This window comes from Plectropomus leopardus, chromosome 9 (genome assembly GCF_008729295.1).
Source record: "Plectropomus leopardus isolate mb chromosome 9, YSFRI_Pleo_2.0, whole genome shotgun sequence".
NCBI lineage: Eukaryota > Metazoa > Chordata > Actinopteri > Perciformes > Serranidae > Plectropomus > Plectropomus leopardus.
In genome coordinates, this window is record NC_056471.1 from 21,873,208 (window position 1) to 21,895,129 (window position 21,922).

Here is a 21,922-nt window from a genome sequence, read left to right on the forward strand (position 1 = left end):
TCCATGCCATGTTTCTGTCTGTGTCGTGCACTTTCAGGTCAAATCACATTTGTCCCCTCCATTAATGTCACAGCCTTAAAGCAACATATCATCACAGTGCGGCGCTTCGTCTAACTGTAATTGAAAAGGCCCAGGGGGAATTCCTGGGTTGTGTGTGGGGGCCCCCTAACCCCCGCCACCCTACATCCATCATTGTAGAGTTAGGCCCTGGGGTGTTCTTGTAATGCTGGAGGTTAACAGTGAGATCACCATGCGTCCTCACTTACAGCTCGCTAAAATGTGGCCCCCGTGGGCCCCCAGGACTGCCACAAACACCACGCACCAGCTGAAAAACGACATACAGCATCATGTCAAGTGTATAGCAATCTGACGGCCACATACCAAGGAGTGCAAGCTTGAGTGCAACACATCCATGTTCAGCGAATGGATGCACTTCAATAGAGTTGTGATCAGAAACAGAATCCTTCCTTCAGATGTCGAGTTCACAGGCTTGATTACACAGCCGCCTTGCAATGCATACTGCAACAGATAAAATTAAACACTCGCGATTACTCGACGCTTTGAAACACCCTGGACTGTGATCAATGTGATCTTTTTTTTTTTTAAGTTAAACCTCAAATGACAGAGATTTGAAAAAATCATACAAAAGTATTCAAATGCAGTATCTCTCAAAACACCAAATTGTTGCTAATGAAATGTGATAGTTTTGAGAGACGGCAAAAGACAACAGGCACTTAGGGTCTCTTTGCAGTGTTTTTGTAAAATCTAAGGCATCGTGCTCTTTAGGCTTCATGATCAAAGCCCTTATAACATTTTCTAACAAAAGCTTCACACACATTCAGTAAAATGTGAATCATTAAGCAGAGGCTCTGACTGATAATTTCTCAGAGATCTGCAGAACTGTAAAGACACACAGATGAAGATAAAGGCATCAATTCTTGCTCCAACGTGCAGATTTGAGCATATTCATGTGGCTCTTCACATACATGAAAGCTACCAGCTGCCCTTGCCAGCGAGTGGAGGACATTAAGGCTCAGCCTGGTTGATCTCTGATGACAAGGGTCTGGAGGAGGGATTAGAAGTAAGGGACCAAAGTAATGGTCATTCCCTTAAAAGGATGGGACTGCATCTCATAGGCCTGGAGCTTACAGGAGTTGAAAGATCTTCAAAGGTCTGCTCACCCCACACAACCTACACTACCCCCCCACCCTCCCCCCTCCCAAAAAAGAACCTTGGATGTATGAATTTTGAAAGATGTGGACTTTTAAAACATTATTTATTTTTTCCTTTTGCATTGCAACAGCCTACAACAAATACTGCGGGCCCCTATCTGAAAACTTTTGCTGTCAGTTTCTTGTTTATGTATGATATGAGATGATCATTGTCAGTCATTTGGCTGCCTCCTGAGCTTAGCAGCTCATAGGAGACCATTAAAATCTCCATGATATCTCAGAAACTGGCTCATCAGAAAACGTCAAAATATCTGTTATGTAAGGCATGGATAATAAATGAAGAAAAAAAAAAGAAAAAAAGGGAAATCTTTTTAAGAACCACCCACAAGGGTAAATTGCAATGCATCAAAAGACAAATATGCATTAGATATGAGGATAGGCGGGGCCTTTCCCTCTATCCCGCTGCATATCGGCTGCTCAGCGATACTCAGTTTTGGGTGAATTCTGCAACAATAGTCAGAGAGCTGAGTGTTCGAGGGGCTTGGGCTTAAGTTGACAGTGGAGCGACCGTTAGGGAGAGTGAATAGGAGCCTGGTTTAATAAGCCCTGGTACAGGCTGGACTACACAGGGGGCTGGCACCACTGAAATCAGAAAACTGCAGTGCAGATGAGATGAGAAAGAAATTTAAAGGATCAGTGTGGTTAAAACATAAGAGCACAGCGCTGCAACTCGATTTACCCTGTTATGATCTGTAAACACATTAAACACATGCATATAATTGTAATGATTGCATTGTCTTACATAAGAGCCCTGCTTCTGATGGTAAAGCTTATTAATTGTGAAGCTGTCAAATTAACACAGGCTTAGACATGAAACAGATTACCTTCCTAATGTTCTCGGGGAGTGACATGACACTCCACTGTTTCATCTTATTGACAGTTCTATTATATATTGTTCAATCTTTTCCTTTTGAATCAGTCTTGCTATTACAATTGCCCTCAGCATTGTTAGCTTTACCGATGCCAAACCTCTCATTCTCCAACTGGCAAGAGAATGTGAAGCAAAAAAAAAAAAATAATAAAGCAGCATTGCAGCTGCATCCAGTTTACCACATGGGGTTGCAATTTTCTATGGAGAGAGGGGCAGTGTACAGAAAACGCACATATATGAGTCAAGTTCCATGCACGTTTTGGGGGAAATTCTGGCGGAGGACACCTACTTACCACGGAGCCACACTGGCAGAGATTAGGGGGCCATCATGAAGGAGCCATAGAGGGTGAAGATAGCCAGGAGCTGCAGGGATAGAGATAGATGAGACGGAGGAACAAGAGAACCTGGCAAAAAATGGGAGGAGGGGTCACAGAGGGGTGGATGAAAAGAAAGCGAGTTGGGGAGCAACAGCACCACTGGCTTGACCTGGGGAGGAGGGGGGGTGGGCAGATATCCAATTAAAATCACACTTGGTCAGTGAGAGTCAACGCTGACACAGCCTCTCCAGCCCGAGCCGAGCGCCCTCAAAAACCGTACTTGGAAAAAAAAAAAAGTATGGGAGCCTCACAGTGTAAGTTACGCAAGATGTCATACGTGGTTATGATGATGCATAAAACCAAAGACCTGGTGTGACAAAGCAGCCCACCCCCTGGTACACAGCTGGGGCTCGACCCAACTATGGCATAACAGAAACGCAGGGGGGCGAGATGGCAATTCAATGGATCCCAAGGTGAAATGGATTTATTTACATTAAATTGACGTATGCCCTGTATACCCCGTGTACCCTGTCCAAAATGGCGCCTGCGCTTGTTGCTAGGCAGAGAGCGCAAGAGTAAAGATGGCGGCGGGGAAGTGGCAAACTGGGAAGCGGAGGTCTAATCAGTTGTGATTACTGGGGGGAAGGGTGTGGCAGGGTTCAATGATTATGGAATATTACCACGGCTTGGTCAGAGTACACGACAGAAAGCTTACATGCTGGAGTCGGAGACAGTTTAGGTTGCCGCCTTTTGGCTTTATGCACATCCTCAGACAACAAACAGAAAATCGGTTCTCCACGTTGCAAATACAGAAGCTTCTCTGAGCGCAGAATGATGTTTGATCACCTCTATTGTGTTTTGTGCAGAGAGATTTACTATTTTTAGAAAAAGAGGACAGGAGGGCAGAATGTGTGCATATGATAGTTGGGGTTTAGAAGATGAGCTCCAAGATAGAATATCTTGAAAACACTGATATTACAGTAACACTAAAAGCTTTTGATGCAAGCTATTGATAAGGTTACAAAACAAAAGAAAGGGATCTCATAAATTTCAGTCATCACATCACTAAAGTACACTGATCAAAGCCAACCCAGTTCACCTCAATTTTCTGCAAGAAAGACACACTTCACTACTGAAATATGTTACAACATCAACCACTTTAAATGAGCTATCTGCAACCAAATCATACTACTTACCACAAAATCCTCAACTGCATGAAAATTATTATCTTTATCTACCCAATTACTAATGCAGCAGCACATTTCAGGTACACATTCATTACTCATCAGCAAAAACAAATAAAAATCAGATTTACGCGCTCCAAACTAGTCACTGTCTTTCGAAAAGGAAACTTGTGGTTTCAGAATGATGCTTCACAGAGAGCAAAAAGCAAAAATTAGCTGCAGTCAAACTCAAAAGGGATTTGCAAAATGCATCATCAAAAAATATCTGACTGTCCCTACAGATGTATCCCCACGAGTATCATGCGCAACATACACTTTTAAACCACAGAATGTGAAAACAAGTTTCATCAGAGCTTTGAAAAATCTCAAGAACAATTATAGTGTAATGTTTCGCTTAAAAACATGACAGAGTGTTAAAACTGTTATGGGCTTTTTTTTAAATGTCTTTTTTAAATATAGAGGGATAAATGTTGCAATAAAAATAACACGAGCGTCTTGCTGGCCTATTTTGATTGCATTTTGTCTTACAAATAACATCAAGCACTGTAACCAAAGTCTTCTGAACATTCAAATAGTGTATTAAAACGGTCGGCAGTGGAAGGAAAACATCTTGTCATACAGTCTTGGAGCATTCACCCCATGTATTTTTGTGACCATGCACACAGCTGCCCCTCCATCAAATCCTTCCACTGGAATAAAGAGCATCCCTATTACAGCTAGTTAGCTGTCAGATCACTGTAAGCATATATTTCAAAGAGATGTAAAATTAATGCACTTTTGACCTCATTTCCTTTTGATACATGTGAGGCAAATTGGTATATATAATGGTAGTCATCATCTGTATGTTTAATGTTATAAAATGCTGACATCCATACATACAGGTAAAAAGTATAAAGCTCTGCTGGCAGGGGAGCTGAGGGTTTTTCATTACCTTATTCATCATAATTGTGACCCATCCGACCTCTATAATAATCAAGCTATTGCAGTACTTTCCTGAGCAGGACGAGGACAGACACTCATTGTGTACATCATCTGCAACTACACACCATTTAATGTCCCATTAACTGTACTTCAGCCTGGTCACTCAGTTTGCAATCACTCTCCCTTTTAAGTAGGTAATACTGTTAGAAAGAGGGTTAATTTTGACACAAGAAACAGAGAGAATGAGCTGTATGACAAAAATAAATCACTACAGATGAGTTAAACTCTGCACCAGGACTAATAGTGGCACTGAATTTCAAGCTCTGCAGAGAAAAAGACAGGCTTCAAACAGGAATATGCTCAGCTTATTTCTCTGAAATAATGAGCTGTTTGTTGACATTTACATTCGAGAGGGTACAAAAAAAAAGCAAACATGAACAAATATGTCAGCGAAACTGCAACTTAGGTGGAGTGAAGCAAAATGTTACTATTAGCAGTATGTTTATACATAAACAGAACATCTTTTTTAAAAAAAATAAGCCTTTCCCCCCCAACTTTTCCAACTTACATTAGTAGCCAAATGAAGCAGAATACAACAATTATGTCTTCTCTAAATAGTATAGTGTTTTTTGATGAGAGAAATCATTAAAAAAAAAGTCTATCCTTGCAGACTTAAAGTGAGGAGCATAAATGATTTGAATGTAAGTCTTTAGAGAGGGAATGACAGTTTTCTGGTATGAATAATAATGATGGAAATAATCATTTATTTTTAAGGTTTGGAACAATATATTTTAAGGCTATTTGCGTTTCCAGCGTACTTGCATTCAGAGTAGGACGTTTAGGGGTGTTGTTGTTTGTTGTGTTTGTGTATGTGAGCGCACGTGCATGTGTGCGTGAGTGTGCGCGCGCGTGAGTGACAGAAATGCAGAGAGGGGTAGAAATCAAATGAAAATATAAAAATTGATTAAAAGGAAATAAAAACAACAAAATAGTGCTGAAGTTGAAGCAACGAGCACGCAAGGACATGCCTCACTGACACACACAATGCGCGTGACCTTGTGGCAAATACACCTGTATACCAAAAGCACGCGCACTTACGGCGCAGTTAAGAAAACTAAAATTTGATTGAAAACGTGAACGCTATTTAGTTGTGACGAGGCCGTTTGTTGTTTGTTTTGCAGAGTGACTATCATATTTTAGTTTCTCACATGTTGCTTTTCACTCAGGAGATTTTCCTCAATAAAACCAGTTTAATATCCTTCGTCTGAAAGACCTGGCCTGCGCTTCAAAACTATAAACACAAAACCCGACGTATCCAGACGGTGTATTATTTTTGCACAAAATTATAAACCTCCAAATATGACGTGGCCACTAGAAAGGACAAAACTACATATAAAACAGTAAAAAAAAATGTGATGAAAATGCATTGATTGGGTTTAACCACACACGCCTGATCAAAGAGAATATAGACACTTTAATAAAATATAGAATACATAATTAATTATACAGTAGGCTTATGTACAGTAGAACTGTATGCTAATTAAACGTTTTTAATAGTATCACGAACACTGGTTTATGCTCACACTGGTCTTACTTTGCACAGAAATGTGAAATATACATATAATACAAACAGGAATACGAATGTGTAATGAAAAGAGGGCGAAAAGTGGAACTTAATCAAGAGGGTAGAAGAAGAAGAAAAAACCTACTGAGCCTGGCAGTATTTTAATTACAGACAAATCATGCTTCAGGGCCCAAAGGTCTCAAAACTTAACTTGAGAAAAGATCTTTCAGATATTTATTTCATCTGCGACATACATAAAGACATGAATAATGCTTCTGTCTTCCCGACATACATTACATCTACTTTACATTCAACAAAGACCCCTGCACTGAGGGCTACATTCAGCAAGATGTCTCTTTTTACTTTCCAGTTGCAGCCTCAAAGGTCAGAGACTCAACACGCAGATTTCCATTAAATCATTTGTCCTTTTTTTTGTCTCACTTAAGATAGATATCTTAAATTATGCAACACGGAGAACAATTAGGCATATACACTTTGTCAAAGTTCCTACAACCCACTATGGGAAATATATGGCTATAGGCTACAAGCCAAACCCAACCAGACAGGCCTCACAACAACAAATAAAGCTCGCCACATTTCGCAATGCGAGATTTCAATAGGATGACTCAGGACGTGTCACAAAATATTTGATACAACATTCACAAAAATACAGAGAGTAATAGAGACACAGCTGGAAGGTTTTAGGCTAAAACATGAAAAAAAAATAGGCCCGTAAATTCGCCCGCATGTCCCGGCAGGAACTCAAAGAGAGGGGACGTTGTTGCATTGCTTTGGTGGGAAAGAGTCCACGCCGCTGTGGCATGTGTACCATCCATTGACAATACTTTTCTGAAAGGGAGAAGTGGAGGGGAAAGTCCTTGAGCTCTGGGCAAAAGTGTGACCTGTCTGGCCGCAGGGGTACTGGGAGGACTGGGACCTGTAGCTGCCTCTCTGGAGCAACAAAGGGTCCAAGAGGGGCTGTGACCTGTGTGTGGAGTAGTCCAAACTGCTGTCAAACGTGTGATGGAAACGTGACCTGGAGGTCGACTCGTCTCGACTCTCTGGGGACAGGGGGACATCTTGAGTTGAGGTTGGGGGGTGCGGAGGGCTGATATGGGCTCCATCCGGGACTCGGGTTGACCTGGCCTCCGCGACTTGACCCCCTTCACCGGGACGCGCGTCATCGCTTTTGGCGACGTGGGCCTTGTTGCAGTGCAGCTTCATATGCTTTCGCAGGGAGCTCGGGTGGGTGTAACACTTGTCGCAGCCCCTGACCTTGCACATGTAGGGTTTGTCACTGGAGTGCACGTGAGAGTGCTTCTTTCTGTCGCTGCTGTTCGCAAACCTCCGGTTGCAGCCCTCGAACTCACATTTAAACGGTTTTTCACCTAAACGTGCAAAAAGAGAAATGACGGCGAGTTACGAAAATGCTTACAGGCCCGTGCATGCTCTCCCTGGCCAGAAATGCTCATGCTGATCCTGGTGCACTCCATATGACCATATTTTTTTTCAAATGTATTAATTTATTTTTTTAAGTGAGCCTGCAAACCAAAAAAAATGCGCATCCAGTCTCCAATCAACACTGCAAAATGACTATCTAATCTTCAGCTTGCAACCAGTGACTCTGCAGACACAGAGCCGCTTTTCAGCCTTGATTATAAATGTTGTAAAATGACACATCTTTATAGCAAATTGTTATTAATGTACAAAAACTTGCTGTGAGTCAAAAAAACTTAGAGTTCAAACAAGTTGCTGAAAGTTTGGTGCGCTCCTGATGGCAACAAGTGAGGCATTCAGCTGCGGAGTGAATCAACAAGGCTGCAGTTAAGCATGCATTAGACTGTGATAAACCTGCGACAGCAAATGCAAAGATTTGTTTAAATTGAGTTATCATGCACAGGATGAATTATGCCTATCAAGATGCTAATTGATCTTCCAGCACAAAATTGCCTGCAGCTGCGCACTGTCCCTCCTGCACGCGCACACACCCATACGTGTACACACACACACACACACACACACACACACACACACACTGCAGACAGTCACTGAGAGCTGAACTAAAACAGAAGACTTGAATATTTTTTGTTAAATCATCACTTTGCAGGCCTCTATCTTGATGAATGTCTTTCCAAATTTAAATAAAAATGTTAACATGTTTTTTTCTGACATAAATTATGTCTAATTAGAAACACACTACGCATGTGCAGTAATAACAAATGTCATTACGCGTCCCTTTTCTGTCTCTACTCTCCTTGCTTTCATTAGTAAAACAATTTAACACCAGAAGTAAAAGGGGGCGCCTAATAAATATTTTTTTTTCTCTCTGCAGCCTCTCTTTTTTTCCTCAGAGGGCCATCCACTTCATTCGTTAATTATATTTTCAATTTAAATGCCTTCATTTCAGTATTATTACACCTCGTGAGGTCACATTTCTGCTGCAATCCCTGAAGTGTGTGTGTAAAAATAAGAGTAAAATAAGATTGCAGAGTAAATCCTTTTTTAGAGAAGATATTAGATTATGTGCTTGCATGTGGGAGAGGAGGAAAAGTCACCGTTTTAAAAATGAAATGCATTTTATGACATAATTTCACAGTGCTTCCTGGCGAGTAACAGGCCTATCAAAGTGGTGTAAATTAAACGAGGACAAGCCATAAATAAATCAGTTTTTTTTTTATGTGACTCCCTTTGTTTGTATTTAAAATCATTTCATTTTGCTGACTGAGGTCACCCGTTTGCTCACCCTTTTATTTCCCACTACATCACTGTGTGATGTGCTCTGTTAGTGATCCTGAGCACAGGGGATGAGTCCCTGGGAGGCAGAGACAGCGTAACGGCTACGTCACAGCTCTCCGGTGTCCCGGCATTTATTTAATAATTTCACTGAATGAAGTGGGAGAGGCACCCAAACCACTAGGCCTGCAGACTCGTTTCTAACTGGCTTACTATTACTCATCTGGGTTGCCTGCATGGAGCCTGAACGTGCTTTTCTCCTGCAAAAGCAGCAGCAATAGAGACGGCGAGAAGCAGCGAGAAAAGCTTTGCACAAAAACGTTTTTATAACAACGTAGGCCTAAATAACACAGCATCAGTATCATGATAATAACAACAATAGCAACACCAACAAAACAATAATAATGATGATAATAATATACCTAATTATGTGACAGAATTGGCAAACTTCAATTTTCAAATAAATAATGAAAAATAAAAAAAAAATGTCCACACAGATAAACACTGCAAAACTCATAAATATTAATGAATACATTTGTGTAAAAGTTGAAATTAAAGACCACGTTTTTATTTAAATTTTCAGTCATTATTATTATTATTATTTATTATTATTAACATTATTATTATCTCATAATCAATATTTCTATTATCATCATCATCATCAAACTGTGTTGCTTTATCATGATTTTGAACTAACCTGTGTGAGTCCTCTTGTGGATTTTAAGATTTTCTGATCTTGCAAAAACTTTCTCACAGCCGTGAAAGGGGCAGGGAAAGGGCTTTTCCCCTGTGTGGACTCTGACGTGGTTCACCAGCTTGTATTTGGCTTTGAAAGGCTTCCTGTCTCGCGCACAATTCTCCCAGTGACACACATATTCAGAGTGATCTGGTCCTCCGACATGCTCCACTGTCACATGGGTGACAAGTTCATACATGGTCCCGAAGGCTCTGGAGCAGGACAGCTTCCCAGCCCCCTCTTGGCCGTCACTCCACTTGCACACCAGCTCGTGCTTCACTGTTTGTTTGGGGCACCTGAGGAAAGCGTCGCCTCCTCCACGCTGAATTGCCATGTTAAGGGGTTTGTAGAGACCCAGAAATTGTGAGACAAGTTGCTGGCTGTTTCCCTTGGGGCTGATAGTTTGCCCATAAGGGTGAGTCCGGCTGAGGAGGTCGCCAGGTAGCCCCAGCATCATCTGGCTGCCGAGCTCTCGGGATGCGTCGGTGGAGGCGTGGGCCTGCTCCTGATAACTTGAGAAAAAAGCATGGCTCCTGTTGTCTCTGTAGCCAGGAAAGTCACGATACCTTCCAATCCCGCCATGTTGGTTAGTTCTTGATGCCAGTTGATCAGTGACGGGTGGCATGCCGGCTCCAGAAAGATTGGCTCCAATGATAATGCCCCTAGGGCTGTGCTCTAACCGGTGGCTGGGGTATCCAGAGTCTGAAAAATTGGGAACCGAATGGTCAACATATGCACTGGACCTCGTCTCGTGGTAGTCTCGCAAATTGTGCGAGGGGCAGAGTTTTAAGGAACTGCCAGTGGGGAGTCCCATGTGCTCTCCTGCCAAAGGTGGCAGCACCACGCTGGGTTCAGTATTGCTCTCCCCGGGGTTGACGCAAGAGAGAGGGCAGCCACTAAACCTCGAAAGGCTTGTCATGTTTTGTTGTGAGTTTGGCTATGAGTTTGCAAAATCAAACCAACTCAGCACTCAGGATACACCTAGAAATCCCCTCTCCATTTTTCCCTTGTTTGTATATCATCTGCATGTGAAATTCTTGGCCGTGAACTTCGCAGAAGTAGGAACCAGACTCAATTTCGTTAAAGTTGGTGTGAGTCCCATGCCGTTCACTTTGCCCTCTTGATTTGTGGCAATAACCGTGGTAGTAAAAATGCTTCGAAACAGGCCATGGTGCAATATAAAAGCACAGCAGGCAAACCTGCTTTTAAAAAGGGAGCTTTGGGATTGGTTGGAATGCGCTGTGATTGACAGGCGCTGGGTTTGTTTTAAAAGGGACACGCAGGCGATCGCTGCACGACTCCGTTTTCAAATATCGCAGAGAAAATGCTTTGAAATGTGCCGCGATACTTGCAGATATTACTGCCTCTTTAACTTCAGGCGCCTTCTCATAAGACCCCTTCTCTAAATCTCTACATATGAAAAAAAAAATGCAGAGGTTAATGTGTAATACTAATCATCTGATAAAAAAAAAAGTCAAGTGATTAAACGCGGACATGAGCAAAACACAAGACTATCACAGCCTATCTACCGTCTTTTATTTCGCTGGAAATCTTGCCAAAGCAAATGTCCCGCTCCTGCCCTGCTACAATAATAGAGAGACTGGCCAGAGCGTGTCCAGGCCAATTATTGTCAAGACTTTCATTTTGAGTGGAGTGGCACATTTGAAAACACAGAAAGCCAGAGAAAACTAATTTTAATAATCAAAAATCTGTTGTTTGAAATTGTTTAGAATATTAAAGGTCTAATCACAAAGTTTAAGTCATAATTTTTAATCTAACAAATAATTAATGAGCTCATAAAAATATCTCCTACTTAGACTTTTATTTTATTAATTTTTGTAAGGGCACAAAATTATTTGTTGGCTTCACGTCCAAAGAAAAATAAAACTTTTATAAGCAACAAGTAGCTCTACGTGAAGCACCGGACCACCATATCACAATTATCTTACTGGGGGAAAAAAAAAAGTTATTTCAGGTTTTATCAGCGCCTCTGAGTAATGTTACAGAACTGGATGTACTATTTTACCTTTGAGCTAAAAGTGAAGTATTTCTACACAGGCAGTCTTTTTATTATTAATATTTTTTTAAATAAATTAATAATCATCAAAAAGTGCAGCATGCGTATTGCAGGCCAGCACAAATGTAAAAAATGTTACGTAAAATGTAAATGGTGAGACGTGACAAATAGCAGTGCAGGTCTCCACTGTTCCTGAGAAACTTTCTGACTTTGGGGTGCTGTGAGGACAGCAGCTCCAAGCTCTCCATGCAGTGCAGCACATATTTCTGCACGTCTCTTCGCTTTGCTCTGATTCTATCAGCGCACTTTCCTCCACCTAGAACCAGTTTAGCCAAATTCTTTTATCTGTTGCTTTTATTGAAATCTATATGACGTGGCTACGGACTGAAGCTTAACGATTTAAGGTGGAAAAAAAAACGCATTTGAAAAAAACTTAGCTGGCAGAATTTTCAAGTTTTTTTCCCCTTAAAATAAAAAGAGACATAAAAAAAAAATCCGTTTCCACATTGTTATGCTGACGTCACCTGCAGTGGATCCTAGGCAGAGACAAAGCAAGGGGGCCCACTTGACATTAAGTGCCGCAAAATAGTAGACATGCTCAGAACTGGCCTAATTCCGTCATGATTGTAATGGACGCTCATGTTTGTCAACCTTTAACCCGATGCATTTCCGAAAATGATTGAGGGCTGAAGGCCAATAAACCAAAAGTTTCCAATCTATCATTCAGAGAGCAGAAAAGACTGACAGACCTGCGCCCCAAATCAGCCCTGCTCCCCAAATCAGCCCTGCTCCTCATCTGCAGCAGGGGAAAACAAGACAGAGGACCAACTGCACTTTTATGATTTAATACACTGATTTTAAGGAGGCTGTTGAGGCTCAACTTTTCAATAACACACTTCCAGAAAGTGTGTGCTACAGGCCTATACTCTAATATTTTGTATAAAATTGTGAGATTATTTAAATGCTCTTAACATCTAAATTTGCTTAACAGTTAAAATGGTCCTCAATGTGGTCATAATCTAATTAGAGTTTAGCCTAATCAGCAGTTTTCCATAAATTAAAACTCTGTTAATTTAAATACAATACAGTATGGAAGCCTAATAATAACAACATATTCAACTATATAAGTGCAAGTATTTTGTGAGCATATTTTTCTGTTTAAAATTTGCCGAATACATTCAACATTAATCCTAAAAAATAATTTTAAAAAAATGTTTAAGTGGTTAGCTTCACAGCGATTAATTATAAAAATTAAAATAGTAATGGCCAAGACATGCAAACATGTAACGCAATTATTTTTTTTACCAAGTTTGTCACGTTACTAAAACATCTTTCCAAGATTATTTGTGAAATCTGATCAAATACGCCAAGTCTATCACAGTGAAGCATTTTTAATTTGTAAACCACATGTGAAACTTCAGTTTAAATATCAACACTGTAACAAATCTAGCATTTTGACATTTGCAATCCCCTCCAAGCCTCAAGCTTTATGGGTTCGGTCATTTATGTTGGTTGCTTGACAGGCCAGACAAAATCCTAGTGACTGTTGCACACAAAATATCACTCCCAACTATCAAAACACTCATGTCAGGAATACTCTTAACATCCATGAGATCCCAGTCACTCCCAGCAAAGTGAATGTAGAGCAAATGAATGACAAAGGGTGATATGTAGAGGTGAAATGAATCACAACACAAATGCCAGCTAAAAGACCAGAGTTACAGTATCTACCATGATGCAGACTGGAGTGAAAATTCAGATAATTTTATTTCTTTAACGCGAAATGTCGACAAGAACAATTATTTTCAATTAATGTGCAATGCCCTTTTTTGGAAAATGTTTGTATGTATGTTTATCACACAAGGACAATAAACAAATACACATGCATATAAATATATGTAAATATGCATGTTCATAATAAACTATTCGCAGTCTGTGTATGAATCACTAGGTGTTACACTTGGTGATAATGCCAACGTAACACGAGACATGGCAAAAAATAATAAGTACAGGACGGATAGGGAGCAGAAAATCATTTCATCAAGCATCCAAATCTCTCCCTGTCTCTCTCTCTGTGTGTGTGTGTGTGTGTGTGAGTGTAACACAGACATGAAGTTACTATGTTTGTATATGTTGCACTAACAGCAATGCCTGTATGTGTGTGTGTGTGTGTGTGTGTGTGTGTGTGTGTGTGTGTGTGTGTGTTTATGCAGGTTTAAACAACTGCATGCACCAGTGTGGAGAACTGCTGAGATATTATAATTGATGAGGGATGGCAGTGCACAGTCTTGCCATGACTTTATGAAATTTAGATGAATTAACAGGTTTGGGATGAGTCCATTTGCAGACAGATGCTCCAGTAAATCACAGCAAGAAGGCAATCAGCCCTCTCCATCAGCCATATGAAGGCAAACATCCACTGCAGCAGTCACTCAAGACCCAACTGACCACATAATGTATGAAATATAGATGACGATCTGTGCAGTTGATATCGTACAGTACGGAGATTTAACCTGTGCTGAACACTATGAAGCAAATCTGTAATTAAAAAACATTTCTGTTTCTTCGATGGCAAACACAGCACTACAATATGCCCGACAGTGATGCAATACAGTCGAGCATTACATTGTGAAATACCAAATGACAAGCCAGATAAATTGTCATTCGTCATGTAAACCTCTTGTATCTATGGTGGCAAATTTGTTGTCATTATCAGCTGCCACACATGCACAGAAAATCTTAAATAACATTTGATTATAGGCTACATGTGTTTGAAAATAAAACGCATAATGTGAATATTTGTTTCGTGAAAACAATAAGCTTTCTGAAAATAAGGGGATGCATATTTTTCATGTGCAAGCTGTGTTTTCGCTGACACAAATGTGAGCCAAAATGTATTTCATTCTGAGAATGTATGAAATTTGCTGGATTATGGCATGAATGCAGACCAGAACCTGAGTCTTTATACTGTTATGGGCTCCACAGAATGTAAAAGAACTGAGAAAAGTGTCATGGAGAATGCCCCCAATGCAGCCCACAGAACACTACGATTCATTTTCTCATTAAACTATGGCACCGACAGAGTCTGAGAATTGGCACATTAAATCACAGCAAAAAACTGCATGTTCATTCAGCAGAATGTCCATTTAAGCAAAACAGTGAATCACAATATCATTCATTTAACTGTGCCGTTGGGATACATTGACCATTTTCTGCCTGTTCAAAATGGAAATACGGATAACACACTCATATACAGCCGTATATGATAAATGGAAGTCATACTGGGCTATGGTTATGCCATTGTTATCAGGAGAGGAAGATTTCACTTTTGTCTGGTCACTATTGAGTTAACTTCAAGTCCACAAACTCCTCTATAGCACAAGCGGCCTGAGCCAGCCAAGCATAGTGTAGGCTACAGGCCAGACAATGTGGACAAAAAAAATACTCAACATTGCTGTAAGAAAAAATCTAGAAGCTTGGGCTGCCAAAGGCACATTTCTCTATATAAAAAATAATCATCATGCATCCAAGCAATTTATCAAATTATGCATTTAAATAACTGCTGACTCTAACACATCTAGTTAGAATATATGTATAAATGTGAGTTGTTTACCATTTAGGCTGATGGTTATGCTCTGCTCTTTTCCAACAGCATGGGCCTACTGTCACAGAGGTATGCACACTACAATATTGTGATATTTTAAGGTAACGCGCATGCTCAGTTAGAAGAAGATTATGTTATAACCAATGGGCTATCCCAACGCCCAATGAGGTAATCCCAGCAGAGATAACTAAATCATCAAATTATACATAGTGCTGCAGAATAACGTGCTATAATTTAACACGTCGCATTACGCCCACGTTTAATGATGATTAAAGATTTTATATTCAGCCGGACATTTGAACCAAAGAAAACACAGGCCTGAAGTAGTCATATGTGCATATTAATTAAATAATTTGTATGCAATTAATTTTGGCATCTTTAAAAGTTAAATTAAATATATAAAATAGTATTGTTGCAAAGCTACGAAATATAACTGTCTACAGTTTACCGGAATTCAATTAAATAGATATGTCAAAAAATAGGGGTGAAAATGTCACTGAGCGGAGGGCGGCATGCTCGAGGAGCGGGGTAAAATACTCTGAGGGGAAAATGTCTGGTGTGAGTGAGACAAACGGTTAACAAAAGTGCAGCTCTATAAAAAGGTCTATGAAGCTGTCTTTCCCTCTCTTTAAAGTTTCCCCATTTTCTATTGTCCAGTATAAATAGTATTAATGCGCCAGAGCACTCTGTCTCTTTAAGACACGAAGAGGTTGATTAAAAAAACAACAACACACACACACACAAAAAAAAACCCAGGAAATTAAAATAAATAAATTAAAAAAAGAATATGACCAAACATTCTCACTAGCCAGAGTTTTTAAATTTGTTTTGATGTTGGTGAAAGAAAAAAAATAATTAGAAAATGCGTGTTTGAAGCCCCCAATCGTCAAAAAACACATTTGTAGAATTAAATAAATAATAAAAATATAAAATAAACACCAGCACACCAGAGGAGATCTGCAGTAGTTTCAAATTTAACTCTCAAGCAACAGTTGCTTTACATTAGGCCGAGTTGATGACAGTTCCCCTTTTTCTCAGCAAGAGCCCAGAGCCTACGCTGCTGCTCTGTCGCTCGCAAACATTTGTGGCTCATCTAAACCATGTTACTTAATTATTTCGCAGTGATAATGTGGCTGCAAATACACGGCACGTAACCTTAAGTGGCGTGCGGGGCCTTCAACAAGCCAATAAAATATGGAGGGAATACAGGAGAGCTTAACAGGCTGCTTGTCACTTGTGAAAGTTCACAAAGGTCGCCATAAATCTCATACTGCAAAACTGCAAAGGCAAACTCCGTTAACTGTGTATGTGTGGCTCTGTGTGTGTAGGATTTTGTTCTTATGTGTGTGCTCATTACATACAGTGTGTGTGTGTTGGTGCACGCGCATGCTGTGTGCCGTGTGAGAAGACGAGTGTGTGAGAGTGAAGGGAGGAGTAAACTGTGAGAGGCTATGCCTTCGTGGTGAGAGAGAGGGAGGAAGAGAGGGAGAGAGAGAGAGAGAGAGAGAGAGAGGGGAGGGAGAGAGAGGCAGACAAGCAGAAGGAGAGAGAGAGAAGGAGAGAGAGAGGGAGAGCAGCTTACGGAGTAAAAAAGAGATGAAGTGAATCTCATTCGCCGTTTTGCTTCAAGATAAGTTGTTGAGGTTATGTACAAAAAGCACGAGTGTTGTAGTCTACTTATGTGCACGACGGCCGTAAAAAAACAGAGGTATGCAGGTCCTTGCAACAATTAAATTACCATATGAGTAACCGGCCCAAGCACCGAGCAGGCTCACTTCAAGAAAACTAAATCAACAACCCCCAAAATATAATAAACTGTAGATTCACACACTTCCATGCAATGCAGTCCTCACAGGCCCACCTCACGGCCCCTGTTACTAAACCAGAAAGACGAAGGAGAAGTAAGAAAACTCACCTTTTCACTCTATAACTCTTTCTCGAGGAAATGTTCTGGAGTGAATGCGGTAGGATGAGGGCGAAAGCAGAATGAAGGACTGATTTGAAGATTTTTTTTTTCTTTCTTTTTTTTTTTTTTTTGGTCCAGATCCCCTAAAATAAAGAATGTGAGCTCCTTCCTGGGACAGATTGAGGGGGAAAGGATGTGAAAGGCTTGGAGTTAAAAAGCGCCGCTTGAAGCACTCAGCGCGTCTCTGAACTTGATCAGATTTTATGTGTCCTGCAGCGAGTCAGCGGCAGCCCTGTGAAACTTGCTCAATGGCACGAATTTTTGGCTGAGCGAAAAAATCTCAGGATATTACAATTACTGCCATCTTTCTTTCTGTCTTTTATTCCTCCGTCTTACACCCTATAGAGCTTTTGCTAAAAAAAAAAAAAAAAAAAAAAAATACCCCCCTCCCTTTTCAAGCGGCTTCAAGAAAGCCACAGTTTGGAACTGTGCCAAGTACATTCAAGTTTTCAGTTAATAAGAGCCAAACTGGTCACATGAAAGAGAAAAATAACACAGATATGTCAAAGATATAAAAACTAAGATATAGATAGATAGTTAGATAGTTAGATAGATAGATAGATAGATAGATAGATAGATAGATAGATAGATAGATAAATAAATATTTTTCAAATTTCCAGGCCCTCTAATAAAAGTTTGCTTTCAAAATATAAGTTTTTTCTTCAATGCATTTGAAAAAAATAAATAAATAAACATGTCAAGTCAAACTAAATGCACGTTATGTTGCAGAATAACTTCTTAAACTGATCCTGTAAAATAATATCCACCTAAAAGTTTTTTTAAATTTAAAATATAATAGCATGCACCAAATATATTCATTTATTTTTATTTATAAAACTGCACGGGGGTTTCTTGAGGAGTATAAATCGCGTTTGGCTTCATAAGACATGCGCTACACATAACACATCCAGGATCTGCGCTAGAGCTCTCCGTTATACCTGCAAAATAATGCCTGTAGGAGCCAATCAAATGAAACCAATTGAGACGACCTGCCATCTCTAATACCAAACTGTGCCAATCACCAGAAATCTAGCCAATTAACACCCTCCTTCGCGGTCACGTGTCAAAGGGGTAGCTGCGCGCTGATTGGCTGTCGTAGCACTGCCTCCCGAGTTCATTTATGTTCTGGGAGTGAGTGATTGACTTTATCAGTCCAAGGACATCATCCGCCTGGAAAGGGGGGGAAGTTTGATCCTCTTTCTCACGGATCGCAGTCAACGGGAGTTTTTTTTCTCCCAACTCTTTACGCATAGGATTTTTCCCCGTTTTGGCTACGTTTGTTTTTTTATTTTAGGATTTTTTCCCGCAGAACGTGGTAAATCTCGGCGCGGTGTCTGCAGCGTGCGCGCTCCGCTACACTGGATTTTAATTTTATTTTCTGTTTTCTTCCCGTCTCCTAAGTTTGCTTCAAGCTCATGACTATGCTTCTTGATAGCGGTCCGCAGTTTGCATCGTTAGGAGTGGGGGGTTTCGGGACACCGCGGCACCACGAAATCGGGAACAGAGACCCGGGTCTGGGACTGAACCCCTTCGCCGATTCTTCCCACTCCGCAGCTTTCAAAATCAGCCCCGTGGCTCACGACATCGCCTCCAGCCAGACATCAGCTTTCACCCCGCAAGCCACTGGATATGCAGCTGCCCTGGGACACAGTCACGGCGGGCAGGTGGGCTCGTACGGTGGGGGAGCGTTCAATTCCACACGGGACTTTCTCTTCCGGAACCGGGGTGTTGGAGAGTCCACAGCGCCCAGCGCACAGCATGGGATCTTTGCAGCTTCGGCGGGGAGCCTCCACGGGCCGCCCGGGATCACCGATAACCCCGGACATCTGTTGTTTCCAGGACTTCACGACCAGGGGGTGAGCCACACTTCACCGAGTGGACATGTAGTTAACAGCCAAATGCATCTTGGCTTACGCGGGGACATTTTCGGAAGACCTGATCCGTACCGTCCGGTCGCGAGCCCTCGGACGGACCCCTACGGGGCTCAGCTGCACAACTACAGCCATCCTATCAACATGAACATGGGGATGAATGTGCCCACACACCACGGTCCGGGGGCCTTCTTTAGATACATGAGGCAACCCATCAAACAAGAATTATCCTGCAAATGGATAGACGAGAACCAGATGAACAGACCCAAAAAGACTTGCGACAGAACTTTCAGCACCATGCACGAGATGGTCACTCATGTGTCCATGGAGCACGTCGGCGGCCCCGAGCAGAGCAACCACATCTGCTTCTGGGAGGACTGCCCGAGAGAAGGAAAATCTTTTAAGGCCAAGTACAAACTCGTCAACCACATCCGTGTGCACACGGGCGAGAAACCGTTCCCATGCCCGTTCCCCGGATGTGGGAAAATATTCGCCAGATCGGAAAATTTGAAAATCCACAAAAGAACACATACAGGTAGGCACGGACATTATCATGGCACGGCGTGCGTAAAATAACAGTAAAAAAAGTGAGGCTAGTCTGAGTAAAATGGTGTGTGTGTGTGTGTGTGTGTGTGTGTGTGTGTGTGTTAGACATTGTTTCAGACAAAAAGAGTGTGTGTTTTTGTTGTTTACAACAGCAAACTAAGAACTTGGGCCCACATTTATCACGTGGAACAGTTCCCAAATTGTCAAAAGTGCAGCTTATTCTAAAATCCTTGGTGATAAATTACTGTTGTGTCAATAATGTAGAAAACAGGATTTTGATGAGCAACTCCCTGTTAATTCTTTAATGCAAAGAAGTTGTGCGAGATATAAAGACAGAGACTTGTCTCACTTGTTAAACTTTTAGTGCTGCGTGAGGCTATATATGCAGGACTCTTTTGCTTTCCGGACGTCATATACAATTATAATGAATGAGTTTTAGGCTGTGTTTATAATTCTCGCCCTTGTTCAGCTCTCACATAGTGCAGAGATGCCCTGTTGATTCAGTGTTTACTATATACGAGCAGACGCACAGAGCAGGCCAGTAGTACATGAAGGGAGCAGGCCTCTTGAATAAATAAAGCCTGACAGAGAGTGGAGTAGTGGAGCTGTATCCATGTCTCCCCGAAAATGTAGGTTACTCCTGTTATATAATAGGCTGCAGACAATTTACATCTCCGAGCTCCGCGTTTTTACAGGTGGTGCTGTTACAGCGGGTTTTTATTTTGTTTGTGCGGGGACCATTGGTGGTAATTCACGGTGTGTATTTATTTCCTGCAGGTGAGAAGCCGTTTAAGTGTGAATTTGATGGCTGTGACAGACGCTTCGCCAACAGCAGCGACAGGAAAAAGCACATGCATGTGCACACATCAGACAAGCCATACATCTGCAAAGTGTGCGACAAGTCATACACACACCCCAGCTCTCTCAGGAAACACATGAAGGTAATTAAGGTCTTCATTATTCCTTAAACACATTAACGCACACACACTCTTTACCCCCCTCCCCCCTCCCCCACTGCTACAGACAGGGACTATCACAACTTGAGGCAATTCTTTAGATGTTGTGGCTCTGTCATACTGCAAAAAAAAAACAAAAAAACCCCAAAATATTTAAGATGCCATTTAGGTTATTGTTGACGCTTAATATCTCTACACTCTATACACTCTTAATAAAATAACTGAAGTATATCTGTTGTGACTATTCCACATGCCACTTATCTGCCTTACTGCTTTATTTTTTTAAAAAGTAATATTTTAAGTAAAGCTTAAAATGTTAGATCTTAATTTACATTTTTGTTTTAAAGTCACACACTTAAAAAATACATTTAAAGACACATAAAAGGCGCGCTGATGTGGATGTTTTGCAGTGTAAAAGTTGCCGTGCCTGTTTCAAGTTTGCTGTGTGTTTACTGTTATGATAGCTCTATAAAAACCCAGTTAATCCGAGTTAAATTCGACACCCATCCACCGAGCCACTTTATATGCACCCAGTGCAAATTTATAGTGTTAGTAACTCACTTTTTTTCTATTAATTTTTTGCAGGTACACGAGTCTCAAGGATCCGAATCGTCTCCAGCAGCAAGCTCTGGATACGAGTCGTCCACACCGCCAGTGCTGGTCTCAGCCAACACTGAAGACCCGACAAAAACACCGCCGTTAGCCGTACAAAACACGTCTGGCCACAGCGAAGGACTGGCACCCAACTTTAATGAATGGTACGTTTGAAGTCAGAAGAACAAACCCTCTCTCTATGTGGACCACGGGGTTGAGGATGAAAAGAGGATAAAAACCTTAAAAACTATTCCTGTTCTCCTCACACACTCATACTCTCTCTCTCTCACACACACAATCACACACACTCTCTCACACACACGTCACGCTGTCAGACACACACAAATGGGATTGGGACAACAACAACAACAGGAGATGAGAGCAAAAGCCAGCACCAAGCAGGCCACGTCCGTTCTCAGGATCACGAAAATTTGACTTTTATTCCGCAGTTTTGAGGAAATCAAATAAAAAAAAAAAAAATCACGAATAAATAAAAACGTTATACTTTCTCAGTATAAATAAATGTTTTTTTTATCTTTTAGTTTACAGAAAAAAATGTTTTATTTTTCATTTTATGTATTTTCTCAAATTTTTATTTAAAAAAAAAGAATAAAAAGGAAGATTATTTCACGCTGTTTTATATGACGGTGACGCGCTGTTGTCGCCTCTTCAATTGATTGTTGGAACTTCAAACAGTCTTAAGAAACGTGCCAAAGTCTTTGTCATGAACTTGAACACAGAAAAAAAAATCCTAAATAAATATTATACTCGTGAATGTATTTCCTTGTTTGATGGGGTCGAATCTATTGT

General features: G+C 41.0%; 2 protein-coding genes across 2 annotated transcripts; one reads left to right on the plus strand and one right to left on the minus strand.

The window, feature by feature from the left end:
- Positions 1–6,567: 6,567 nt before the first annotated feature.
- Positions 6,568–10,477, minus strand: zic6 (zic family member 6). The gene is made up of 2 exons (XM_042493306.1): positions 9,520–10,477; positions 6,568–7,477 (listed from the first exon to the last, which is right to left on the minus strand). The coding sequence occupies exons 1-2, from the start codon at positions 10,475–10,477 to the stop codon at positions 6,852–6,854; spliced, it is 1,584 nt and encodes a 527-aa protein (XP_042349240.1). The 3' UTR covers positions 6,568–6,851.
- Positions 10,478–18,318: 7,841 nt separating this feature from the next.
- On the plus strand, positions 18,319–21,555 carry zic3 (zic family member 3 heterotaxy 1 (odd-paired homolog, Drosophila)). Its single transcript, XM_042493307.1, has 3 exons — positions 18,319–19,551; positions 20,340–20,503; positions 21,104–21,555. The coding sequence occupies exons 1-3, from the start codon at positions 18,561–18,563 to the stop codon at positions 21,284–21,286; spliced, it is 1,338 nt and encodes a 445-aa protein (XP_042349241.1). The 5' UTR covers positions 18,319–18,560; the 3' UTR covers positions 21,287–21,555.
- Positions 21,556–21,922: the final 367 nt, after the last annotated feature.

Coding starts and splice junctions, on each gene's coding strand:
- zic3 (XM_042493307.1), top strand. CDS start 18,561: ATGACTATGCTTCTTGATAGCGGTCCGCAGTTTGCATCGTTAGGAGTG. Junction 19,552..20,339: donor CCACAAAAGAACACATACAG/GTAGGCACGGAC, acceptor TATTTCCTGCAG/GTGAGAAGCCGTTTAAGTGT. Junction 20,504..21,103: donor CTCTCAGGAAACACATGAAG/GTAATTAAGGTC, acceptor AATTTTTTGCAG/GTACACGAGTCTCAAGGATC.
- zic6 (XM_042493306.1), bottom strand. CDS start 10,477: ATGACAAGCCTTTCGAGGTTTAGTGGCTGCCCTCTCTCTTGCGTCAAC. Junction 7,478..9,519: donor CCACAAGAGGACTCACACAG/GTTAGTTCAAAA, acceptor TTGCACGTTTAG/GTGAAAAACCGTTTAAATGT.